We start from the raw sequence: 24,987 nt of genomic DNA, 5'->3' as shown, positions 1-24,987 counted from the left end.
TTAGGGCAAATTAGGAAGGAAAACTCCAAATGGGGATTTCCCCAGGGAAATGCCCCTCCCCACTAACTGGTCCGGGAAAAGGAAAAAAATTCCTTAGAGAGAAGTGGAAAAAGCTGTTTATTTAACAGAAATTGAGTAATATTAAATAATAATAAAACCTCTTGCTGTTCGATGGGATGGCAAGTCTAGGAAGAAAAGTCCTTTTCATGTGGGGTAGCTCGGCTCACTCAGGTTCTTATCAGTCCCTCCAGCGCTGGAAAGTGCCGAGGCCCAGGCCCCGGTGGGCCACAGGCGTGAGCTCCTGGGGTTTGGCTGGGTGTTCAGTCCAAAGCAGGCTTGCACAGATCCAAGAAAATTGGGAAAAAAAACAAACAAAGGTCCAGGGAACTCCTCTGCCTCAGCTAGCTAAAACTAACTAAAAGCCAGAGAGAAGCTCTGTCCCGCTGTCTGTCCGTGCTGCAGACACCACAGGCCAGGAGCGGGATGTGGGGGAGTGATGTTTTTCCTTAACACAAACTGCGCGCTTCTTCTTCCCCCTCTCTTGCTCTCAAAGCCAGTCTTAAAGGTGCAGAACTTAATATATAACATAAACCAGACGATTGGGGATACCAGTATCATAAAGTCACCCCAGGACATAAGTTTACTGATGACAATACTTTGGGAGGAGCTGCTGGCTCCCTTGAAGGCAGAGAGACCTCAATGATTACAGAGATGAGCAAGCACTGACCGTATGAAGTGGAAGAGAGACAAGTACTGGATTCTGCACCTGGGGTGGGACAACCCTGGATGTATGGACAGACTGAGGAATGAGATACTGGAAAGCAGCGCTGCAGAAAGGGACCTGGGGGTCCTGCTCAATGGCAAGTTGAATCTGTCAGCAGTGCCCTGGCATCCAGGAGGGCCAGCCCTGTCCTCGGGAGCATCAGGCACAGCATCAGCAGCCAGGGAAGGGAGGGGATTGTCCTCTGCGCTGCACTGGGACAACCTCACCTCAAGTGCTGGGGGTGGTTTTGGGCACCACAAGAAAGATAAAGAGCTTTTAGAGAGTGTCCAAAGGAGGACAAGGAAGATGGTGAAGGGCCTTGAGTAGCAGCCTTATGAGGAGTGGCTGCCGGTTCAGTCTGGAGCAGAGGAGACTGAGGAGAGACCTTACCTCAACATTCTTCAACATTCTTCAACATTCTCTCTTCAACATTGGGAAGAGCAGGGACTCATCTCTGGTGACCAGTGAGAGGACCCAAGGGAACAGCATGAAGCTGTACCACGAAGGGTCAAGGTTTGCTATTAGGAAATGTTTTTCAACCAGAGAGGGTGGTTGAGCACTGAGATTAGCTCAGTTGATTAAAGTGTAGGCCTAAATCACACCAAGGGTGTGGGTTCAGTCCCTGGATGGGCCAGTCATTTAAGAGTTGGACTTGATGGTCCCTTGCAGGTTCCTTCCAACTCAGAATATTCCGTGATCTGGGAACTCAAGGTATTCTATGATTGTTTTGAAAGCTTTTGTTTAGAGATTTCATATTATAAATCCCAATTAAAATATCCAGACTAGATCTAAGGGTACTGTGCAGGTTTGCATTTACTGATTTTTTTTCCAAGACCATTAGTAACATTCCTGCAAGTTTAAAGACAGGAATATATGTATATCACAAAAATCTGCAGTTTAATAAGTATTTATATATGCACTACTTAATTACACAACATGCTTGGTCATAGCTGTTTTTTCATAGTTTTTAGACTTATAAATTTACTTATGACATCGTTATTATAAATTATTAATTTCAAATTTATATCATATTTTATGCAATGGTATTGGGGGGTAGGTCAATAGAAGAGAAAAACAGTATTCCCAAGGTACTCACTCCAGAAGCTATTTTCACTGCATTCTTTAGCATTGGATTTTTCCCCCCAACTATTATTACTATAATTACAGATTTTTTTTTTAATTTTGAAAATTAAAAGAGTGAAAAATACTTAGTTTCATTGTTTGGTTTTGAAGGATTTTTCAGTCTTGACCAAGGTAGAAGCTGGTCTTTTCCTAAGTAAAACCACTAGATGGCATTCTAGAAGAGGACTTTGCTAAAGTTAACAAACAATTTTCACATGAGAAATATTAAGGGATTACACTGGCCCTTGAATGAGGTCAATGCTGTTACATGAGTAATGAAAATTAATGGATTTTGGTAATAAGTATTGAGCTGACCTGAGAGGAATAAAAATAAAAAAATCAAAAAATCCCCCAAAGCCTAATATAAATTATTATGGCATGAAATACTGGAGGTGGGGGGAAGGAAAGTTGCCAGAATATGGTAGCAACTATTGGAATTCTTTCTGCTCTTCCATAACTGAGACATTTGCTGAGCTCTCTTCTTGTTCAGTTATTTTCTCTACTTCTAAAGATATATTTGTCATGTGATTGAAAACAGCTCTCCTATAAGCTCATTAATTATGCCCCAGGGGAGAGGAAGTTTTTTCATGTCCCACTGCTGCTGAAATTTGATCTGTGGCCTTCTAAAACTGAGTTTCTCAGATAAAAGCATACTCTCATCTCCCTTTCACAAACCCGTATCAGTGTCCTCCATACAGGTCCTAATTTATTCCAAGAGGAATGAATATGCTAGCAAGGTATAATTTGAAGGCTAACTAATGATTTTGCTTGATTTTTCTCTTCTAATTGTTAGAAATACATGATGATGCAAAGAACTTTATAATCTGTTGTAATGGTAAGGTAAGTCACTGAAATCTATTTAGAGTTAACAAACTTTAGATCTTTAATTTGAGATCATCTGAAGTCACGTGAATAAAAAAGTTTATCTGCAAGGATGGGACCTACTAGAGACAGAACCTGTTACATCAGAAAAACAATTTTCCCATCACGAGAAGAGAGCAAGTACTGAGGTTTTTGTCATTCCTAACCTGCCATATGTGCTACTTAACCTGAGTGGCTGTGTTCTGAACCCAAAACCAAAAGCAATAGGGGATGAGTGAAAGCTGCTTTTTATTAGTGTTATTTCAATATTCAAAGTTTATATGCTATTGCATTAGGAAAAAAAAAAATTGCAACTTGAAAATTAGTTTGAATATTTAATTGACTATATAACAGTGGCAAAAGGACACAAATGACAGTATCTTTCTATAGGATTAATGGCGATCCTATTCTGAGAGTTCAAACAAGGTTTTAGAAAAAACAGCATTAGCAGTGGTAATGGGAAATTCCTGTCCTTTATGGGAAGCAGGCCCACATTCAAGTGCTGAACAATGTCCGGGAGACATAGTAACAATGATCATGGCATACAATTATTGAGTATGTATTTAAATTCAATGCCTGCTGAAATGCTTTTTTTCAGGATTCTCCTGGCCTTGCAACATAGAACTGTATATTTCACATCCGAAAGTTGTGTGATGTAACTGTCCCCCCAGTTTTCTTGTAGCATGCTGAAAACATTTGCTGGAGTTGTGTGAAAAATGGCAGCTCAAACACAGCCAGGAAATTCAATTTCACATGGCTTTCGTTCTCATTGACATGTCTTTAATTTCCACTTAGCAGCCTCATTCCTGACACCGGGGACCCTGCAGGGAGAACAGCACTGTAAGGCACAGCCCGTGTCACGGGTAGGCAGTGCCACACAGCTCGGAAGTGACGGTGTGTGGCACGAAGGCTGGCAACACTCACCCAACACCCTTTCTCCATATCCAGCAGTTCTGGGGGCTTAGTACAACTTCTGCTACTATCTACAGCACGTAGATGTATGGAAAAACGGTGTTTTCGTACATTAGTGCCGCTATGGGCTGGCAGGAGCTCATCATCGCCCTGCTCAGGGTCACAGTGTAGGCACGGCCGCTGCGGGCGTGCCAGCACTGGGGCGGCTCCAGGCCGCCAGCACGGGTTCGTGCAGGTGCTGTGGGCTGGAGGGAACCAGGGCAGCTGCTCGTCCTTTCGCACCGCTTCCCTTCCCCTCTCTTGCCGGCCCTGCCCGGCCCCGGTACGTTTTCAGCCGGCCCGGCCCGGCCCCGCTCCGCAGTGCGCACGCTCGCGCTGCCCGGGCGCCCGGGCCGGTTGCCATGGCTACGGCGCCGCCGGCGGGGCGAGCAGCGCGCCCGGAGCGCGGCCGGGCCGGAGGTGCCGCGGGGCGGGGGCTGCGGGGTCCCGGCCGCTGCGCACCGTGCCCGGGGCAGCCCGCCCGCCACTGCGGTTTGGCGGCATCGGGCTCCCGCCGGGGGTGGTGCGCGTTTGGCTGCGGTTTTATCTTTAGGAATATGGGCTTAGGACTCTTCCAGCCCGTGTCATTTCGGTGGCAGCTCGGAAAACCGTAAAGGTGTGCTGTCTCTGGGTAAAGACCCCTTGGACTGTCTTGTTCTATAGGCACAGAAGCAGAGGTAAAAAGAACTGTGCCGGCTACCTGCGTTGGAGTATTACGTTTGGTAAACACTAGCCAAAAGTGCTTTCTGTTTGGTGGAAGCAAAGCTGTTCTTAATAGCCCTTTTGGCAATAGGTACAGGAAAAGCTTTTCAGGACTGTAAGTTACCTCTATTTCTGGTAGTAGAAATGTGCAAGTATGCAGTTTATAATAGATCCTGTGATTATTCTTGCAGAAAGGTTAAAGGCATGCAACTGATGCTTTAGGAAATGGCAGATGCATCAGATGGCTTTGAAGTTGTTACATCAGAAGGGTCAGGTGCAAAGCAATCACCTGCATCCTCACAAGGAAAAGCAGTCAGAGAGGCTGGGGACCCAGCGGAGAAACCTCTGCTTCCAGAACCTGCAGACACTGCACGGTCAGAGGAGGGCTGGGACCAGTGGTCTCCTTCTCAAAATTCAGTACTACGAGAGAATACAGCAAATGGGACAGAGACAGGTAAAGTTGTTAAAATGTTGGGCATTCATGGTTTAAAGAGATATTTTTTCTTCAATTTAGTTATAGCTTCTTGCACCCCCACACACCCTCATTGTGTGTAAACTTGCTGGGATTTGGTTCTGCAGTAACTTTTTAAATTCTCAAATGAAACATACTCCAAAAGTGAAAAAATCATTTTTTATCTCAAACTTTAGTAATCATTTCTATATGGAATTGTATAGATTCATCCTTATTTCCAGAAATGCGTATGAGTAGGTATACATATTTTTTGTGTGCATTTAAATTAAGTTTAGCCAATATTATAGACATTACCTTACTATTTTACCTTTCTTAGATTCCCCTGTAACCTACCTGCCACCCTTCTTTATCCTTGTCTTTCTCCTGCAGTCCCCCAAATGTTCCATCATTTCCTACACCCGTTCTTCAGTGTTCTGGGTGCCTTTAGTAATTTCCTCTTCCCAATACAGGACCCCATTTTCTTAGTTCTTCAGAGCAGAAGGGAGCATATCCTGTTCAGCACCTGAGCACAGTGAATAACAATTCCTAGTATGGACTTGCCGACTACTTTCCTCTTGGCTGGGTTGCATTCATCCCCTCTCATTCTGAATAGCTGGCTAGGAATATCTTTATGCAGAGACAGTTTTACATTAGATTTTGCCTTTAAAATTGCATGATAATACTAATTCAGATTTCAAATAGACTGTCTTTCCAGCTGAAAAAACTATTATTATGCTGTGTTGCAGTGTTACAATAAAATCATCCTGGGGTAAACTTTTTTGTTTGTTTTGAGAAACTTCTCAGGAATGAACTTTGGTTTTATTTTTAGCAAGCACGACTGAGGATAATGAAACAGTTAGGAAGTCTGGGTCTAATTTTGATGGAACTGTCCAGCCTGAGAATCAGGGAGGCTTTCCTGAAAAAGTCATTCAACAGGATTACTGCATGCCTGATGTCATAACTGTCAGAGTAGAAACAGGTAAGTGCTGGTTTTGCACGTTTATTGATACATATAGAATCATGGTCTAATCTAGATGTGTTACTGAAACAAACAATATTTATATTTTGGAACTTCCATTTTAACAGGTTCGGATTCATTTCAAGAAGTACTTGTAAAAATTGAAAGACCTACCTATAAAAAACCTTTTCTGGGTGGATTTAGGAACGTGTCAACAGGAGTAGAATTTCATAATGCAGGATCACAAACAATACCCAAAAAACGACCTGACAAAGGAATTCCGTTACTTTGTAAGGGAATACAGGTAAAGGCTTTTCAATGTCTTTTTAGAATGTTGTTTTTTGCCAAATGGAATGGAATGGTGACACTATTTCTGATAGGAAATAGGAAGTAAATCTGAGATGAATGTTCAAATTAAAGTATTCAGTGGATAAATATCATTAGTCTTGTGATTTTTATTGCAAATAGCTAATTTTGCCACTTACTGTAATGAGGAAAAAAAAAATCTGTGTGTATTTTCTTTTCATCTGACATTCATTTTCTCCCCAGGCAGGTGTGGAAAAAAATAAGCAACAACAAACAAGAAATACAACATCAACACAGATGACTAAAATTGGCCTTTATGTATCAAACATGACTGACAAACTAATTACTCCAGGAACGTATTTTACAGCGGATGAATACCATAAACGTAGACTTGAAGCAGTAAGTCCTTATCTGTTTGAAACTATCTGTAAAATAACATATTGTGAATGTTATCTGAATATTTAATGAGTGTTCAGAGTGTTCAAAGACTGAATTTAAAAGAAACTGTAAATGTCTTCTTATGCTCATCTTTTGTCATCTTTCAGATACAGGGGAAGCCTGTGTTTGCTCTGTGGTTTTAATGACATTTGATACCTTGCAATTTCTTAAATATTAAGAATTCTGAAATTATTGTTTTCTGTCTCACAGTGACAGTTAAGTTTCCATGTAGAGCACTAAGGATTAAAACAGGCTTGTTCCAACAATATTCTTGTGATCTCTTTGGAGGAATCTAAGCTATATGCTTAACGTATGGCCTGAAACAGAGTATTGGGTTAGGATTTAGGAGATCTGCAGTCAGCTTTTGAGTTTTGTATTGTCCGTTTGGTTGGGTTATTTCATCAGACTTAGGAGGTTACCGTGGGCAAACATCCATTTTGGATTCTGGTCAAGCTCCCTGCTTTGACACTGAGGTAGAAATGGGCTGTTCAAACAGTGGCAGTCGGCCTGTGGGGTTTTCTGGTGCACTGAGTTGCCTCATGAAGGCAATTCAGATTACAGATTCTGCATATTCATTGTGCAGAGGATGCCATTTAGGCATTCCACACTGCTTTTGGGAAACCATGTATTCTGTGACTGCATATATAACTCAAATATGCCCTAAATTGTGTTAGGTGAGGCACTGCTTTGTAAATAATCTAGTTATTAATTTGATTGCTGAAAATAGACAGTCTGAATCCAACTGAGTGGAGAAAAAATTGATTCCCCAAGTGTCTAAGTAGAATAATTGTATTGGTAATTGTATTGACATGCTTGGCAAGATCTTTGAAATTTTTTAGGTAGAAGTTTTCTTGTAAGAACTTAAACCAGACAGCTGTAGGTGACAGCAGTGAGCCTCATTTAGAAGTGGAACCCAAGAAGGGAGTAATTTCCTCAGGACTACCAATAAGTTTTACTGTGACACTGAAATCTGTAGTGTAGGTATAGGTAACTTGTAATGCACAGTAGAGGGATAGCTTGGTGTTGGTTCACAGTGATGGATTTGCACAGTGCAGTGTAGGTCCATATTGAAATACTGTTTGAGGATATATTCAAGAGAAGTTTTAGATTAAGATGTTACCAGAGACTGTGCATTAGTAGGATTTTGTGCTTGACAGCTATTGATGCTGAACAATGCATAGTATCTCATGGTATTGATCTGACTAAACTGCTTGTAGTCCAAGTGCTAACTCAGCCAGCAGAAGGTGAGGCTTGTGCAGTATCCCCCCTTAACATATTGTAGACATTTCCCCAGTCCTCAATAGCCACAGCTTGGGAAGGTCATTGATTTAATTTTCTTTTATCAGTTCTGTCACAACAGCATTAGTAATTTCACTTTCATTATTTGTTCACAAACAAAATGCCATTGATTTTGTGTCTATGTGTTGATTTTTGTAACAAGAAATTTTACAAATGTGTCTACATTTCCACCCTGTAAATTGGTAGTAAGATAAGGAAAAGAATAAAAACAGTACATGGCAGAAGACATTTTAGGGGAAAATTTGAAAAAGAAAAGTAGATATTTAAATGTAGTTTGTATTTTGATTTGATTATTAGAACAGATTTTATCCACTGTACTCACTGCTTTAATTCCTGCAGTTACCTAACTGAGTAATCATACTAGTACTTAAATAAATAGTACATGACTGATTTTGTAACATTTAAATTAGTTTAAGCACAAGAAAAATCTTAGAAAATGTAGTTAGGGAGCTGGAGAAAAGAACAGTTAAGAAAAAAAATACTGTACTAAAAAATACTATGTTGTTTTATTTTAAATTCACGATTCTTTGGTATTGTATCACATACAGGTAATAGTAATACAGAAATATTTCCGTCGTTGGTATGCTATAAATTTAGTACGAAATCTGAAGGAACAGAGGAGGGCAAGGCTTGCATGGGAGGCACAAGAAGAATTACAGAAAAAAAGGGAGAAAGAAGAAAAATTGAGAAGGGAGTATGAGAAAAAACTGAACCCTAAAACAAAAGAAGACTTTGAGCTACTGTACCACGACTTGGAATGTAAGTTTTCTGAAAGGGATATCCTTAAAGCAACAAAATGGTACCGTTTGTTTAAAACAAATTTAGTATTTTTATGTGTTTTTATAGATAATTCCATGATATTTTTTTCTGCTTTACAGTGGAATTAGTTTATTTTAAAATAATTATTTTACTTCCATGTATTACTAGAAACAAAAAGGCCTTGATGCTCTGTAAGCACTGTTCAGCAATCACTAAACGTCCCTGTGTTATCAACATCCAGTGCCCTACAAGCTACTGTAACTAAAAATTAACTGTCTTGCAGCCAAAACCAGTACACCTTTTTTTTGGGCAATAACTGGCTTGTAGAATAGTGCTACTTGGCAGTTTTATTAGCATTTTTTATTTATGTCTAAAGTTAGAAGAACAAAAAGGGGTTTTTTTTTAGATCAGAGTTGCTTTTATCTTTCACTCTGCATTTAGGATGCTGAAAACAATTCTGTGAAGAAATTAGTATTAAGATCCATAATTCATTATTTGCTATAGACTTTTCTTATAATGGTTTAAATTTTTGTACAGAATTTTACAACATATGAGAGAAGTTATTCCTTTTGTCTTAGTTGTCCTCTACTGATGCTTTTTCTCCTTTCTAGTTTGTTCCATGTGTTCACAAAACTGTGTTGTCAAAATTTTAAAAATCTCTTAGGAGTTCTGCAGGACATTCTGAAAGTCATATGTTTCCTGTTCTTGTAGCAGATGATGTCTAATACAGGCAAGCATCTCTAAACTTTTCCAGAAAAATAATGTGGATACTGCAGATAATTGACATAAAACCTTACAAGAATGTAATGTGCAAATTGAACAAAAAACTTAGAATATGTCCTTTTGGAAAAATAAGAACAGTCAAAAGCTATGGACTCGTACCAGCATATAATGAAACAGCAAGAAAAATTTTGGTTTTTCATAATGTCTCTTTTAAAGGCCGAGGTTTTTACTGTGACTTGTAACAACTCTTATGTTATCTAGGCTACAGTGCTTTATGGGCTATCTCTTTGACTGTTTGGATATTATTGTCGCTGTAGCAGAACTGACTTAATGGATACTTCATTGCAAATTCACCTGCCCTACCTTAAACCGTCTCAGCTCTGTCTTCAGTGGTAAACTGGGCATAAATTTGATGGCATGTGTTATTCATAGAGCATAGGATCACGATTCAAGAATTCCCAAGTTATACACAAATCTTTTAATGCTGTCATACTTTGTGTGGCATTGAAAAAATTGCTTTGTCTGAATTAATAAATGATTTATAAATATCACTGTTCGTGACAAATGTAAAAATTATTGCTTGTCTTGAACTTTGCAGTTGTTGGAATGGTATCCATGAGATTTGTGGTTTGTTTGGGGTTGTCTACCCCTTTCTTTTTCTTTGCAGATAGTTTGCTTCTCACTTCCCAAGAATCAAGCTCTTTTAAAGGTGTATCTGACTAAATAATCAAAAGCCAAGGTACTCAAACAGTACTTTTTTTCTTGCCACTTATGAGACGTCTCACTATTTTGCATCTGATTTTCTGCAATACTTCTTCAAGAACAGGCTTCCAGACTAGTGTGCTATCAGATGTATAATCCACACTGATTTTTCTTTTTTTGTTTTTTAAGTGTGAAAAGTCTTATGTGCAGTAGAAACAACCAAGTTCAATTAAAGTTATGGAAGAGTGCTGATCTTCATTATAATTTTAAGCTTGAAACTTAAAGTTATGCAAGTGTCTCTTGCTTTATTTAATGACTTTGTATTCACAAGTAATAAAACTTTCAACCAAGCATGTTCAGGAATTTCATATCTAGGCAACCTGAAAAAAACATGTGCCTCTTCAAAACAGAACAGAACAAATTCAGTATTTGAAATGTTTGGTTTTTTAAAATATTTTGTTAAAAATAATGGTCTGGTATCAATCTCACTGTTAGTTTTTGTCAACTGGTGTTGACTAGTTGCTTCTCTACATGCATGCAATCATGCTCTTCATTTTAATAGAGCTTAATGATTCTAGAAAGTTGGGGTTTTTTTCCTACCTGCATCTGAAACAATTCTGCATTCTTATAGTGCCAACAGTTTACACAAGCTAAACCATTGTGACAGTAAAATAATGAAACTATTGTCCTCCAGAGATCTGTGAAGGTTATTGCTGCAATCACAACAGGGTTTCTATTACAGGGTCAGCCAGTACAAGCAATTCCTGATGGTATAAAAACTTGCCTGTTGACTATATAGTGCAAATGACATCTGTCTATATATTCAGCATGTATGCATAGGCATTTATTATTTGTTTGAAAAGTATGAACTATTTTACTTTATAAACACTGGAATAAAAATGGTAATGAGTAAAATCTCTGCCTATAGAACAGATAATCTAACAGGAGTATTTTAACTTGGTTGCATGTAAATGGGGAATCAAGAGGTGAGTATCCAGGTGCATGACAGCTTCTTCACTTCTGAAAGCATAAAATTGCTTACTGTATTTATTATCTCCACATAAGAAGTTTCTGCTCCCTTCAAGCATAATAAAGCTTCACGTAAATTAATTCTATATAATGCTGTTGTTTGCTGAATTGGCTTCATATAAAATATATATCTTAGGGTTCTCAGAACTTGTCAGACAGCTGTCATATTACAGCTTGCACAGCCTTAAGGAAATTAATTGAAATATTTAAAAATGGAAAATATAAGGTATTGTAGATAAGAGGCCATGGGCAGAAAATAAGCCTTCCTCCTTTCCCTTCTCCTGCCTCTAATCTTACCTGAAGCAGGATGTTACAGGCTTTTTCAGTGCATCACATATTGGATGGCTTTCTTATATGCTGGGTTTTGCTTTTGCGTAGTTTTTCTGGGATGATAACAACACTTTGAGGTGTTACTCAGCAACATTGAAGTTTTGGATCTTATAAAATTCCTTACAAAACTCCAGAAGCATTTGAACTGGATCAGAGTCTTCAGAGAAGCCAGGAATTCTTGCAGGATATGCAAAGGCAGTAAACACAGTTTGATTTTACAAGCAGATTTCTCTAAAGCCATGTCGTCTGTGTATCAGCTGCATAAGTGTCAGGGGATCAGATTCTTATACAGCGTGTACTGATCCATGTGCTGCTGTCATGACCATTCTGTGGCTTCTTCTATGGCCACTTTCACCCACTTATGTTGTAGAAGAGGAAAGGGAGACGAAAGCAATGACAGTGGAGTTATTAATGTATATCCATTTGCCTTGGATGGCAAAAAGGTGATACCACTGAAATATCCAGTGTAAGGCCTGGAGTGCAAAATGTGACCGTCAGTCAAGTTTTATCTCAGTTTTGGAAGACTTCAAGTGTCTTTAGATTTTACTCACTTATGCAGGGAGAAGCAGTAATATTCTCAGCACTGAGTACTGGTGGTGCCACAGTTAGACACAGCCATTTATTTCATCATACATTTCCACAGGAGCTAAATTCTCACATTGAGCTTTTTTTCTCCTACTCATCCTTGAGTTTGGAGTACAAATTGGCAGTCTGGAATTGATGTACACATACATATTCTCACAGAACATCTGTATAATTTACATTCATTTCTAGGCCATCTTGCATGTTTCGAAAATAACCATAACCATCAATTCCCTAAAATGGAAACTGGGTTTTAGTGAATATTGAAAGAAAAGACTATTATGTTGTTTCTTAAATATGAAAGCAGAAGTTTTGCTGGAAAGCATCTTGTAAAAAATACCCTAAATATTTGTGTTTGCAGTATGGGTGCAGGAGGAGACTGGGCGAATTAACAGAACTCTTTCTGGAGCTGAAAGAAAGGCAGCGCTTTGTGCACTTCTGGAGGAAGAGACACAGCTGATTGCTTGCATTGGGATGCACAAACAAGATGCCAATGTGGAGAATCAACAAAAAGCAATAATGCACCTTCTGGTTAAGGTCAGTTATTAGGCTTAGCGTAAAGAATACCAAAGTACAGGAACAGAAAATACATCTGCAAAGTACAAAAAGTAACTTCTGTAGTTTTTAACAGTTAATCATGTGAATGCTAATGTCATAAGGATCCAAATTATGTGGTTGTTCACATCAATACACTTCAGTAAATTTCTTTTTCCAAGCTGAGAACTTCATAGCTGTCAGACTGATTAAAGGTTGAACAGTGCATCATTAAGGCTGTTAACCATAAAAAATATAAACAACAAATCTAATAAATTAGAATTACTGGAATATGTTATCCTTCAGGAAGTAAATTTGCCATTAATTTCCCAAATGAGCATAGGCCTCTGGTCATCATATGTCTGTCTTTAAAGAAAGCATTTATTCTGTTTTTTTGCATAAAGAAGAGTTTGAATCTGATGTTGAACTCAGTTATTAAACCACTAACTTTAGTTCCATTTGAACTTTAACCTAAGATTTCATTCTTGTATAATCTTGGGGATGATATTTAAGGTAAGTGTTCTTCAGTCTCTATAAAAAAATATGAGAATTCCTTCATTCACAAAGATGATTTAAAATGGCATTAAATTCAATGGTATCTAAATGTAAAATACAAAAAGCCTTGTCCTTTTAGGTAGATGTCCAGCCACTGGAAAAAGTAATAGTTTTTTTAAAAGTATCTGACATGATTATGAAAAGAAATACTGCAACAGAAATGGTTTTTAGCTATCTAATTTTTTATTATTATTATTATTTTAAAATTTTGACTATTTGATGCTCAAAATTAAAAATAGTGGCTTTGTCCGAAAGAGACTTTTTTTCATTCTTTTTATTACTGATGCAGGGGAAATGTACTCTAAATGTGATTTGATAAAATGTATTGCATTTCTCATTATGAACAAATTACTTAACTGAAATGTTGGTGGAACTGTTACCACATTTATTGCTGTGGTATGACTGTTTTCTGTCTTACTGCTTTCAAGAATGAAAAACCAAGCCCAGAAAACCAAATAATTAGGAATATTTTCAAAGCCTTGAATCATTTCTATGTGTTATGTTTGCTTCTACTACTTACAATCTGTTCTGCTACCTTCTAAGAAAAAAAAAGCCTGGAATAGTCAAAGCAAATATATTTCTCCCTTAACCAACTCTGTCGTTACTTTTCCCATAAGGACTGACTTCCACTGTCCTACTTGTACAGATTAATTCCAGCACATATTCTGACAAGCTGTACAGTTTTCTTACATCTAGAATCAGAAGCAAAATGTTCTTCAGTTCAAGAACTCTCAGCTGACATTTGGAGAATCAGGAGACATATCAGAGACAACAGATATTTTGTCTTTCCAAACAATGGACATTTTCTTGAAGCAGTTACTAATAATTTATTTATTCTTATATTAAATGTATAAATTATGTTTTTCATGAATGAGACTATAATCTTTTTAGTTTTAAAATCTGTTGAGCTTCTGAATTAGTGCAACTTTTCATGGTTTTTTATCCTGTCAGCTGTAAGATTGTAAGTATTGTTCTAAACTATTGACATAGGTCTAACTCAGAGGGAGAAAAAGGAACAATTTCTTTATTTTTTAAAAATATAAAATATAATTTTGTAAATCTCAGAATTGGATGGTTTGCTATGACTGTAACAGTGCAATTTAAGCACTTTAAATTACAGTATTATGTTTGTTGTTAAGTGCTTGATTAGGGATTATTTGGTTCTTCCTTGAACTTCGAGCTGGTAATGTTGATCTGGACACTTGCCAGTTAATGGAGTAACATCTTTCACATCTGAAGACTGCAAGCTGCAATAGCCAATGTGGTATGAAACTTGCTTCTCCATGGAAACCTTTGTTCCCTTCTTTGCTACTTTAAGCATGTACCTCCACAGGCATGTGTGCTCTTATGAAGGTTGATACTGGTTGTGTGTGTACTATGTGCTATGGGGTTCTTCTTTATGCTGAGCTCATTCTTCTTCAGCATTTGTACTTTGGAGAGGAAGTATTTGATTAAGCTTTTATATTATCGTGTTTACTTAAACGAATGTGTGTGATTATGAACTGTCAGTTCATACCTTTCATGCTTTTTACTATTTCTGCACACATCCAGTGAGTTTCTTTTGTTATATTTGCCTTTTTCTCTCTGTCTGTGGTGGTGTCTTTCTCACCTCAGGAGCTTTTTCTGCTTTCTTGCATTGGCAGCAGAGTGTAGTTGTAGTAGCCTTGCTTTCTGAAGTAATACAGATAACAGGATTATTGTAAATTCCATAGCACTGCCAGCAGACTAAAAGAGAAAAGAAAGCTGGCAGAAGATCTCAAAGTTTTACTTTTTCTGGTGTCAATCTGGAAAACAGAAAAATAGTTCTGAAATCAGAGAACTTGTGATTCTTTCTTTTTTCAGGAAAAAACATTTTTTTTTTTTTTCATTTTAAAATGTTTTTATGTAATACCCAGCTATGATAAGGTAGTAAGAAAAAATACAGAAGTTACAGATATATTTTCAAAGAATTAATTATAATAACACAATTGTTCTGTATTAAGAGTCATTTGCAGAATGGGATACCAAGACTGCTTGCACATACTGGGTTAGCAAATTATCAGAAGAATCTAATTTTATTATTTCCTTGGCTGTACTCTGGCCACTGATTCTTTCTAGCATAAGCAAATGAACTTTCTCTGTTATTTTTAAGTGTTTTCATTGAAGAGGATCAAATGTAGGTACGGAATTAACCACTATATGGAAAACAATGGTTTGTCCCATATAACATACAAAGGATTGACAGTGTGACAGACCTACTAAGTCGGTCTGAATTTTATTGTTTGCCAAGCATGGTGTTCTTTTGTTTTGTTTTGTTTTGGGTTTTTTTTAAGAATTTCTAGTATTGTACAAAATGAAGTGAAACAAAATGAAGTGAAACAAAATGAAGATATAGTAGAATGCTCCCTATTTATGAGAAAAAATTGCCTTGCTCTAGTTTTGCAGAAATTCAAAGATTTCACCAAGTAATTAAGAGTTGGTTGTTTTGGGGTTTTTTTAAGCTAATATCTGGTTTTGCTTTTGCATTTCTTAGTTTTGGCTCTGAAATGTGACCTCTGGTTAACAGTATCTTCTTTAATTAGAGTTCTACCCCCACTGATAATGTAATTAAATGTCATCAATTTGATGTTAAATCCTTTTAAAAATTATTTTGTGTTTCTTTTCCTTACCTAACTTTATTTGTTTAAAAGTGAGGAAAAGTCTGTTTTTATTGTGGTGATAACTAATCATTTGTCTTCTAGCTATCTAATATTATTGGTATTTTTATTACTTATCATCATATCAAGTCTATTCCATCAAAATAATGATTGTGTCAGTGCTGGGGTCATGTCCAGAAAACTGCTAGGCATGTGAATGCTACATGAAGTGTTGCTGCTGTTAGGTCACACTGAGACTGCAAGGTCAACTTTGTGAGTGTTAGTGAACACTTAAGTTCCAAATATAGCGAAAGAGAATTATTAAGACATAGAAGATATTTCAAATACCTCTCCCCATTAATAAAAGGAAGTGGAGTTAAGTAATGATGGGGAGAGGCATATGAAAACTTTTTCTGTTGGAACTGGATATCTCTCCTTATGTAACAGTGTGATTTGCAACCAAAACCAGTCTTCTGGAAAGAAGAAAATGGTTGTATTTTTCAGACCTCGTGGGGCAGGTGACATCGTGTAACTTCTTAATGTCCTTAAAAGTTAAAGATGTGCAGAGAGATAATTGAAGCATAAGGCATATGGTATGTGGTTAAGTTAGCAAACAAGAAGCTAGGTGAAGTATTTGATAAACTGTAACCACATACCTTGCCCTAGCTCCAACAATGTGTATTCCTTCTCTCCTTTTCTTCAACTAGTATAAATAGAACCCTTCCCTGGAGATATTTTTTACTGCAGTAGACTTTAAGGTCTTAAATTTGCAATCTTTACACAGTCAGCAGACCTATTGATTTTTACTGATAGTTTGAAGGGATTTATGACTGCAAAGTGAAATACAGAGCAAATGTATTCTAGCACTACTGTCAGTAATTTCACTTTAAAGAAGTAGAGCGTATCCCTGTAGGAGAATATTATTTGCTTTTAATATCCTGTAAGTTGAAATTGTCATGACCTGCAGCTTTAAATAAAGCGTGCAGTTGATTGTTTGCTTTGGTGGAAGAGGTGCTGTATCAATCTCGACAACAGAATTAGCATTTTGCATTAGTCAAGCATTAATGTTAAGTCCCTATTTCCTCTGATGAAACTTGATGTAAAATGCAATTGTTCAGCTGGTGGTCAGAGTTCTAAAAATTGTTTCTGAAGTGTGCACAACCTAGGAGGTGGAAAGCATTTGATGGAAAAATCACTGAAATGGATACACAGAGCACTCTCCGTGGAAAAGAACTGCTTGAAATCTACCGCAGCATTAACACAAAGGACATCCCAAAAGATGAGAGGATATCTGTGCTGTTAACACTCAAATGTACAGTCAAGGTAAGGTTTACTTTTCTATTTATGTTTAGCTTGAAGCTGTACTTTCCAAAGGTGCTGTCATTTAATTATGTTCACACATAAGCAATGCTGCTGCTGGTAGACAAATGGCATGATGGTGGGCTGGCAGCTATAGGACCTCATGTACTACCTGGTGTGTGAGTGTAATTTACATTCCAGATACACTCTAAATTCATATTTCACTTTATCATGTGCATATTTGTCTTCAGGTTGTGTTAGAATTTTAACCCCATGGTTTTAGACTTTGTATGTTAATACGTAACACAACTCTAGTACAAAGTTTAGTTTACTACTTAATATCAACCTTATGAGAAGCATGGCAGGGATGCATGTGGTGATTGCCATTTCTTCTTTCTCAGTTCTTTGAAATATCTGTTTAGAACCATATCTATTCTTAGTTTGGATTACCAGTGTTATGGGTAGAAAATACTGATTTTTTCCTTCTCTTTGCTCCTCACTCCTCACGCCCACTGTTGCTGCTAGCGTTCCCAATGAATTAGAAGCTGGTTTCATTTTTTTTTTTAGTCTTTCATATTGGTTTTATTTATTTATTCATGTACAAAAAGAATGAGTTTCAAGGTCCTTTCAGGATGATACTGTTGACGTCAGCCTAGAATAAAATGCTGCTTCCTGGTCTTATTAAAACAAGAAAGCATCTTGCTGATTGATTTAGTAGTGCCAGTATTTGATTTAAAGTCACTCTGGCACTGAGAGCACTTCTGGTTTATGAGCTCTTGCCCATCTTAATACAAGTCAATTAGGCTGTAGTGAAACAAGTGAATTTCTGTAAATCAGCACTCTCTTTTACCTGAGAAATCACTGAACTTACTCACTTCTTATGTCTCTCTCTCTGGAGAATCTCCTGCCAAGCATTTGAAATATTGAAGTGACTGATTTCCAGGCATACTGTCAAAGTCCCCCATGCCTTTTGTATGGTGGATTTTTTGGATTTTCTTGTGGCATTTTTTTAAACCCATCCATATTACACCTCAAATTTCATAGTCAAAGGAAGCTTCTTAGGGAAATATTTCTTTGGGCTTTTCAAGACTTAAAATTTTGCACTTGTTGAGTACCTCTGCTAAGTATCTTTTAGTGCTTCCAGGCTTACAGTTCCTCACAGCTTTGGTATACATATACAGGCCCCTTAAAACAGATTCTGTAAGCATTCTCACTTTTTGTAATTTTACAGTTGTTTCATTGGCAATTTTTTTCCCTGAGATATTAACAAGAATGGGCATAGAACCCATAGGTTGCTTTCATGTCTCATTGAATGATTCTGTTTGCTTCTTTATTGTTGTGCAGTTTGTTTATTTTCCTTTCTCTCTCTCTCTCTTTTTTTTTTTTTTTTTCTTTTCAGGAACATGAATGTAAATTAACACAGGAAATAGGGGCATTAATTGACAGGGAAATTGATCTTATGTCAAGGGAGGTGAAAGAGTGCAACTTGGAAGGACTGAGGAAAAGAATTTGTACATTATTTCTTCAGTATACCAAAAGTCCAGAGTTTAACCCTGAAGTTGCTGGATTAATTAAGGTATTATTCTTATTTTGCAGCCTGACATAGTGGCCATTGAGTTAAAGAGAAGGGAAATGGAAAACATTAAAAGCTTTTTTATTTTACATTTTGCTCCAGTATTGGTGGAGGTGGTTACTTACTTACTCAGGAAGTAAATTGTAGCAAGTACATAGGCTTCACATAAATAAATTTATGTAGTCCTACTAGGAAGCATTAGGGCGTAGACAAGGTTATAAGCACCTGACAAGCGGCTGGCAGCACTGAGAGAGCCCTGGAACTCTTGTGTCTGAAATAAAAAATCTGAAAGTTTCAAGTGGTAGATCATATGAGATGGTATCAGTAAAATGTAAGAGCAAAGCAGTACCAATATACTGAGAGAGGAAGTCATGCTTTTTTCTACTGGTCAAGAGGCAGCATGCCATGCATCCAGAAAGGAAGAACATTGCCCATGTTAATGTCTAGTGAGCTTGCACTTAAGCAAAAACTGTTCCAGCCTTCTCTTAAAGAATCAGTTGCTACTCTGTGCAAAGAAGATGTATTTAGTATTGTGTGTTTTTCTTTTCTGACTACAGATTACAAATAAATATATTATTCAATATCATAGGTTACTGCTCTAAGTAGCAATGTTTGTTTTGCATCTACCAGAAGAGCATTGCTTGTACAGTGGTCAGTGTTATCTCAGGAGTAGAGAATCTGTCAGATTTAGATGCAGATGTTAGATTTAGAACAAACTAACAGTTAATTTTACACTAGGTTATTAGCAGATGTACCATAGCAGAGACTGAAGTATCAGACTACTCAAACTATCCAGTTACAAACTTGGTCGCTCTGCATAGACTACATTACATTCTTTCCAGAACCCATGAAGGAATATGGGGATGAGGGGGTCACTATCAAGTTTAGTCTATTTTCTTCCCCATGTATCTGGACATGGTGGTCCATGATTTTGTACTTGATAAGAATACATGATTTTGTATTCTTATGCCAAAATATTAATATGCCCATAATCTCAGGGTTTTATCTTTGCCATAAAAAGCAGATTCTACGTGAAAAATCAAATGCAGAGAATTTAGTTTCTGTTTTCTCTGTGTTGTCATCTATCCAGAATAACTGACAATCTGCATACATAAAAGCACCAGGAAGAGCACTAGAACATAATGTTTAGGCTCTTCATATAGTTTAAAAATGGATTGACTGATTTATATAACTGATTTTAGCAAATGCAGCAAGAAAATACAGTGACTCTTGGTATCCTATCAAAGAAAAATCAAAACACTTTATTGGGTATTTTAAAATAAATACTTCTAGCTTTTACATATTAAAATACTTGCATGAAGATATGCAAGACATATCCTGACAGTGTTAGAGTGACATACAAGTAATACAACCTGTATTAATACACCCTGTAGTAAATTAACATTTTTTTTAATTTTTAGGTTCCACAAGATCCCTTAAAGCTTTATAAAAATATCTACTTCTGTCACAGCTGCGAAAATTATTTACCATCTACTGAGTTTCTCATTCCTGCAAATTCCCGCACCATTGGCAGATGTCGCTCGTGTTACCAGCTTGACAATGAGGCTCGGAAACGAGAAGCATATTTGAAGTACAGACTTATACTTGAAAATCTCAGGAAGTCTGAAGTTGATTATCAGGATGATAGTAAAATCGTTTTCTTAGTTCAGGTACTGTTGGAAAGAGCATTGCTACTCATAGTAAGCAGTGGCTTTGACTATATATCCTTTATTTTGTGTGTGTTATTGAGAGGTTGAGAAATGGGCTAAAAGCTACAGCTTCTTCCTGTGATATGTTCCACACCATAAAGAAGCAGCTCTTAAGCTCTTGAAGCATAGGTGTACTTTTAAATGTGGTTTGCAAGCTATACACTAAAAAAAGTCTAGCTGGCAGGTCAGAGAATCAGATGTTCCAACAGCTGTGCAAAAAATATGTATGTGTGTCAAGATGCTCTTTAACCAAGTGACATAACCATATGACATGTGCATAGAAATTTTTTTACCCAAAGCTTTATTTGGATTTTTACATGGGTGCAAGACTTGTAGAATGAAACATGCTTCTTCCTTTTTAACCCTGTTTTTCATTTCAGCTTCCAGATATGCAGTACCTGATTGAGAAGATATGGAACTGCCAGTCAGCTCTCAGTGCCTGCAGTAATCTGTATGATTTAGTTATGGTCAGGTGGGATAAGCAGCATGAGTGGTCTCCATGGAACACTATTCTCCTCACTGAAGAAGAGGCAGATGCACATCTTAAGCTGTGTGACCCTCTGAAGGTAAATTTCAGTGGGTTTTATGTTTTATATTTTTTTATGTTATGTTTTAATCGAATCCTGTGACTAATTATGTTAGGGCCAAATTTAATCATTACACTTGTCCATGTTTAAATTGGCTCATTGTGGCTATTTAAATGATTGCATCTGTACTACTAAACAAAATGGACACTAATCCAAAAGGCATCTGGCATGTGCAGCTCATTCCATGTACCTGAACTCTGTCTTGACCCAATTGTCCCTCCTGAAATGCAGGAAGCTGAGTGGTCTTATCCATGCTGCCTGCTGAGGACAGTGCCATGTGTGCACTCTTCCCTCAGATCACACCAGACAGGAGCTAGCCTGGATGAAAAGCATGCTAAAGACTAACTATAAATACTGTTACAGTTGTGTGCCTGTGTTCTTGCACACACTCTGCCGTCATTAGTTTCTGGTCTTCTAAATTTCTCATCAAAAAGAAGAATTGTTACTTATCTATAACTTATCCATTCATCATCATAATATTTGTCATTACTTTCTTACCTAGATATCAGCTAAGTATCCCTTACAATGTAACCTTATAATTTGCATTTAAAAAATAGCAACATAATTTCTTTTCCTAATTAAAACCTCTTAGGACTGTGTTCAACTCATCATCAAAACTGGCTTTTTACACCAATTCCCCCAAATTTCATATCTATACATGGTAGTCTATGAAATATCTCTCCATTGAATATCATATATTGAGAGTACTTAGTTTTGTAAGGCGCAGGAGAATCCTGTGACCTGTGTTTGTCCTGCACTTGATAATGGCTTATTAAGACTTTCAGCTCCAGGTTATTGATTTATGTAAGCAGTGATCTGCAGTCATTGTTGCCTAGTGTTCTTTTGTTCAGGGTGTTCTTAATTCAACTTTTAACACAATATATGTGCATCAGAAATGCAACTTTGGCTGTTATGTATTGTTCTTCTTTTTGGAAGTCTTAAGAGCAAACTAAACAGAGCAAATTAATTGCTCTCTTTAAAGTTTTGCTTTATGGATGAAATATATCAGGGAATTCTAAAGGCAAAAGGGATTCTGCCAACCATTATATTTTGTGTGTGAGTGCCCAGCGTGTGTCTTCAAGCAGACACATTTATGTGAGCTTTAGCTTTAGAAGGTAAAATCAGTTTCAAGCTGGAAATCCCTTTATTGACTCCTCTCACTCACTGTAAGTCAAGAAGGCTATTCAGACAATCTGAATCTAGTGAGGCTCCTCAGCATCCATAAATTTCTGTTACCAGCACTACTGCAGGCAAAGCAGTTCTTTGATCAGTTTTCTCTGATTGAGCACTTCTCTAGTTTGGTGCCATGAGTCTGGATGTCATAGTCCAAGAAATGCTATTAACTTGATTAGGTCCAGGGCTTCAGTGGATGGAGAAGTTAGGTCAGAACAGGTAATTTACACAATCCTACATAAAAACCATGAGGTATTTTCTTTAGCTCTTGCAACAAATACAGAAGTGAATCAATTGTAGTGAAGACTCAATTTTCTTCTTCAAAAGAAAAAAAATGAAAAGAGTGTAAAATAAGGAAAATGAAGCAAAACCAGAATGTTATAAGTTGAATCATTGTTTCTCATTCACTGAAACAAAAAAGGCCTCTTAAACCATTTATTCAATAGCAATTATTCATAGTGATTTTATTTAATAGTAGTTATTTAAAGTGATGACTACAGCAATAGCAAAAGGGTTTTTCAGTTAAATATTCTGATTATTTATTCCATCATCCAAACTACTACTACTAACTAGGAATTTGGGAAAATGTCACCACTGCATGCAAGTGCAGACTGAAATGCTGCAAAATACTTCCTGCCATGATTAGTTGAAAATAGTGACTCTGATTCTCATCAAGAAATGCCCTTACAGTTTTCACCTTGCATATGTTTCTATCTAAGCATTGCCTTATTTCATTTTCAAATGTAAGTACAAATGTTCTCACCTGAAATAAAGAAATAAGTAAGTTTTATCTTGAATGGATAAAAACGTTACTCTGATTTTAAAACATGGCTAATATTTCACAAGGAGAAATTTTCACTTAAGATAGTACTATAGAACTAAAAGATATTTCATTATGTATATATACAAATAAATGATCTGCCTTAGTTTATTAAAGGGTCACTATTTATAATGTCTAAAATATGTCCAAATGTTTATAATGTCTAAAATATGAAGCAACACATATCTTTAGATATTTTAATTGTATTTATGGGTTTTGAATTTGTTTTTCATTTCAGACTTATGAAGGTCCATTTATTTACAGAGTAGAACAAAAGCATATCCGGGCAAAAAACTACTTTGCTCAAATTCCTGCGATGTCACCATTTTTGCATAGAAGTAACAATCAGGCTAATGCAAATTCCTACATGAAACATTGTTCTTCAAAGTTAAAGAAGTGAACTAAATTCCTAGGTTTTAAAAAAAATACACTTTTTTATCAATACCCTAATTGTACTACACAGATCAAAATAAACTTCTAAGGATAAAGTAATTTGATCTCAATCACTTAATTTTACTGCATTTCAAGTTCTGTAACCTCATTTAAAAAAAAATAAAATATTGTTAAAGAGGTTTGTCATTTCTTAGTTTTTAGAGTAATGATTAATTTTCTGTGTATTGCTGCATTGTTTGGAACATTCTGTAGTAAATATTCATTTTGGGCAAATTTTGTTAATTCTTTGTCACCCTTTATTTAAAAAATTAATACTATAGCATTGTATTAAATTTATTTTTCTTGTCTTAAGCACATAAGGCAGAAACCCCCTCAAACCTTGGATTCTTTCAGAACACAATAGATACAGCTTTCCAGATAACTGCTTTGCCCTGCAAACTTTTGTGCAAAAGAACAACTTTTCATTTTGTAGCTCATCTAGATGGTCATAGTGGAACTGCCCGCATAAAATTATTGTATCCAAGGTGTTGAAATTATTATAATTTGAGTATTATAATTTAAATATCTTATTTTGAAATACACATTTCAGAATGTTTGAAATATATTTCTTTTTGAGGAGTTTGTATTTGTGGAAGTAAATTACCCCCATCACTAAAAAAGTTTATGTTTGGTCATAGTTACAGAGAAAAACATTATATGGTGTAAATTCAAAAATCCAACAGGAAGTTGCAAGGTTCTTCTTGAAACCGCTGTTGTAGATGTGGTTTTGACCCAGTCTTTTGCTCTAACAGATGAAACTACCTAGGAAAAAGCATTTACAAAGAGAAGTAAGTACATATTTGGCAGCAAACAGCTGAAAACTAAATTTACTCCTGCCCTTCTATGGACATGCTCCAGCACCTCAATCTCTCTCTTCAGTGAGGGGCCCAAAACTGTATTCAAAGTGCAGCTTAATAGTGAACAGCATTTGAGGTATGACCTCACCAGTGCTGAGTACAGGGGAATAATCCCTGCTCTGCTCCTGCTGGCCTCACTATTTCTCATCCATTAATTCTAAAAGAAAACATGTAAAAATCCAGAGAAATGGTTAGGAGTAGAATGTAAGTATAAAGTATTCAATATTATAGCTTTTCTTAATAAAATTATTGTAGTTAAGTGGGGATGCATGGTAATGGAAATATTTCCTTCTTCATTGCCATTTTATAATGATTTCACAGTAGTTTGATTTTTGGTATTTTGAGTCTGTGTCGCATTTAAAAATATCTCCATAATAAAGCAGTTCTAAACCTGGAGTCAATATCATGGATGAATGTTCAAGGAAAAAGCCCTGTGGAAATGCAACAGTAAACTGTGTGTGCTTTTGTGTATACCAACACATATTAATAAAAAGTGGGTTTAGGTTCCTGCTCGCAGATAAAAAAACCCAATTTGATCTTTTCTAATCTTAATTAAATGAAAGCAAATAATATTTTTGTTAAAATCTCTTTGCAATAGGTATATTTTTTTCTTATTATTTGGCAAAAACCCACTATTTTTAGGAGTTAAGAAAAAAAGGAGAAAATATATGCAGACATATTTGTGAGCTAAATTTACTTAGGGAAGCAAATTAAAATCCCACTCAATAGGTTCTTCTCATTCCTTTTTTTTCAAAGCCTTCTTCACTTCAGTTGTTCTCAAACTGGTTTGTGGAGAAATATTAAAAAAAAGTCAGTTTGTTTTCAGTTAAAAGTTTGTCGTAAGTGATATGGTAATC

At 36.6% G+C, this 24,987-nt stretch overlaps 1 protein-coding gene across 1 annotated transcript; it reads left to right on the top strand.

The window, feature by feature from the left end:
• Window positions 1-4,507: 4,507 nt before the first annotated feature.
• On the top strand, window positions 4,508-23,241 carry IQUB (IQ motif and ubiquitin domain containing). Its single transcript, XM_088055704.1, has 11 exons — window positions 4,508-4,853; window positions 5,680-5,829; window positions 5,937-6,112; window positions 6,358-6,513; window positions 8,400-8,610; window positions 12,338-12,513; window positions 16,833-17,003; window positions 18,379-18,555; window positions 19,974-20,222; window positions 20,642-20,827; window positions 23,080-23,241. The coding sequence occupies exons 1-11, from the start codon at window positions 4,625-4,627 to the stop codon at window positions 23,239-23,241; spliced, it is 2,043 nt and encodes a 680-aa protein (XP_087911830.1). The 5' UTR covers window positions 4,508-4,624.
• Window positions 23,242-24,987: the final 1,746 nt, after the last annotated feature.

Source organism: Pseudopodoces humilis, chromosome 5 (genome assembly GCF_049639895.1).
Source record: "Pseudopodoces humilis isolate 2021_Gansu_Grassland_sample_001 chromosome 5, ASM4963989v1, whole genome shotgun sequence".
Taxonomy (NCBI): Eukaryota; Metazoa; Chordata; class Aves; order Passeriformes; family Paridae; genus Pseudopodoces; species Pseudopodoces humilis.
Note: the sequence above shows the minus strand (reverse complement) of the source record. Positions and strands in the feature narration are given on the sequence as shown.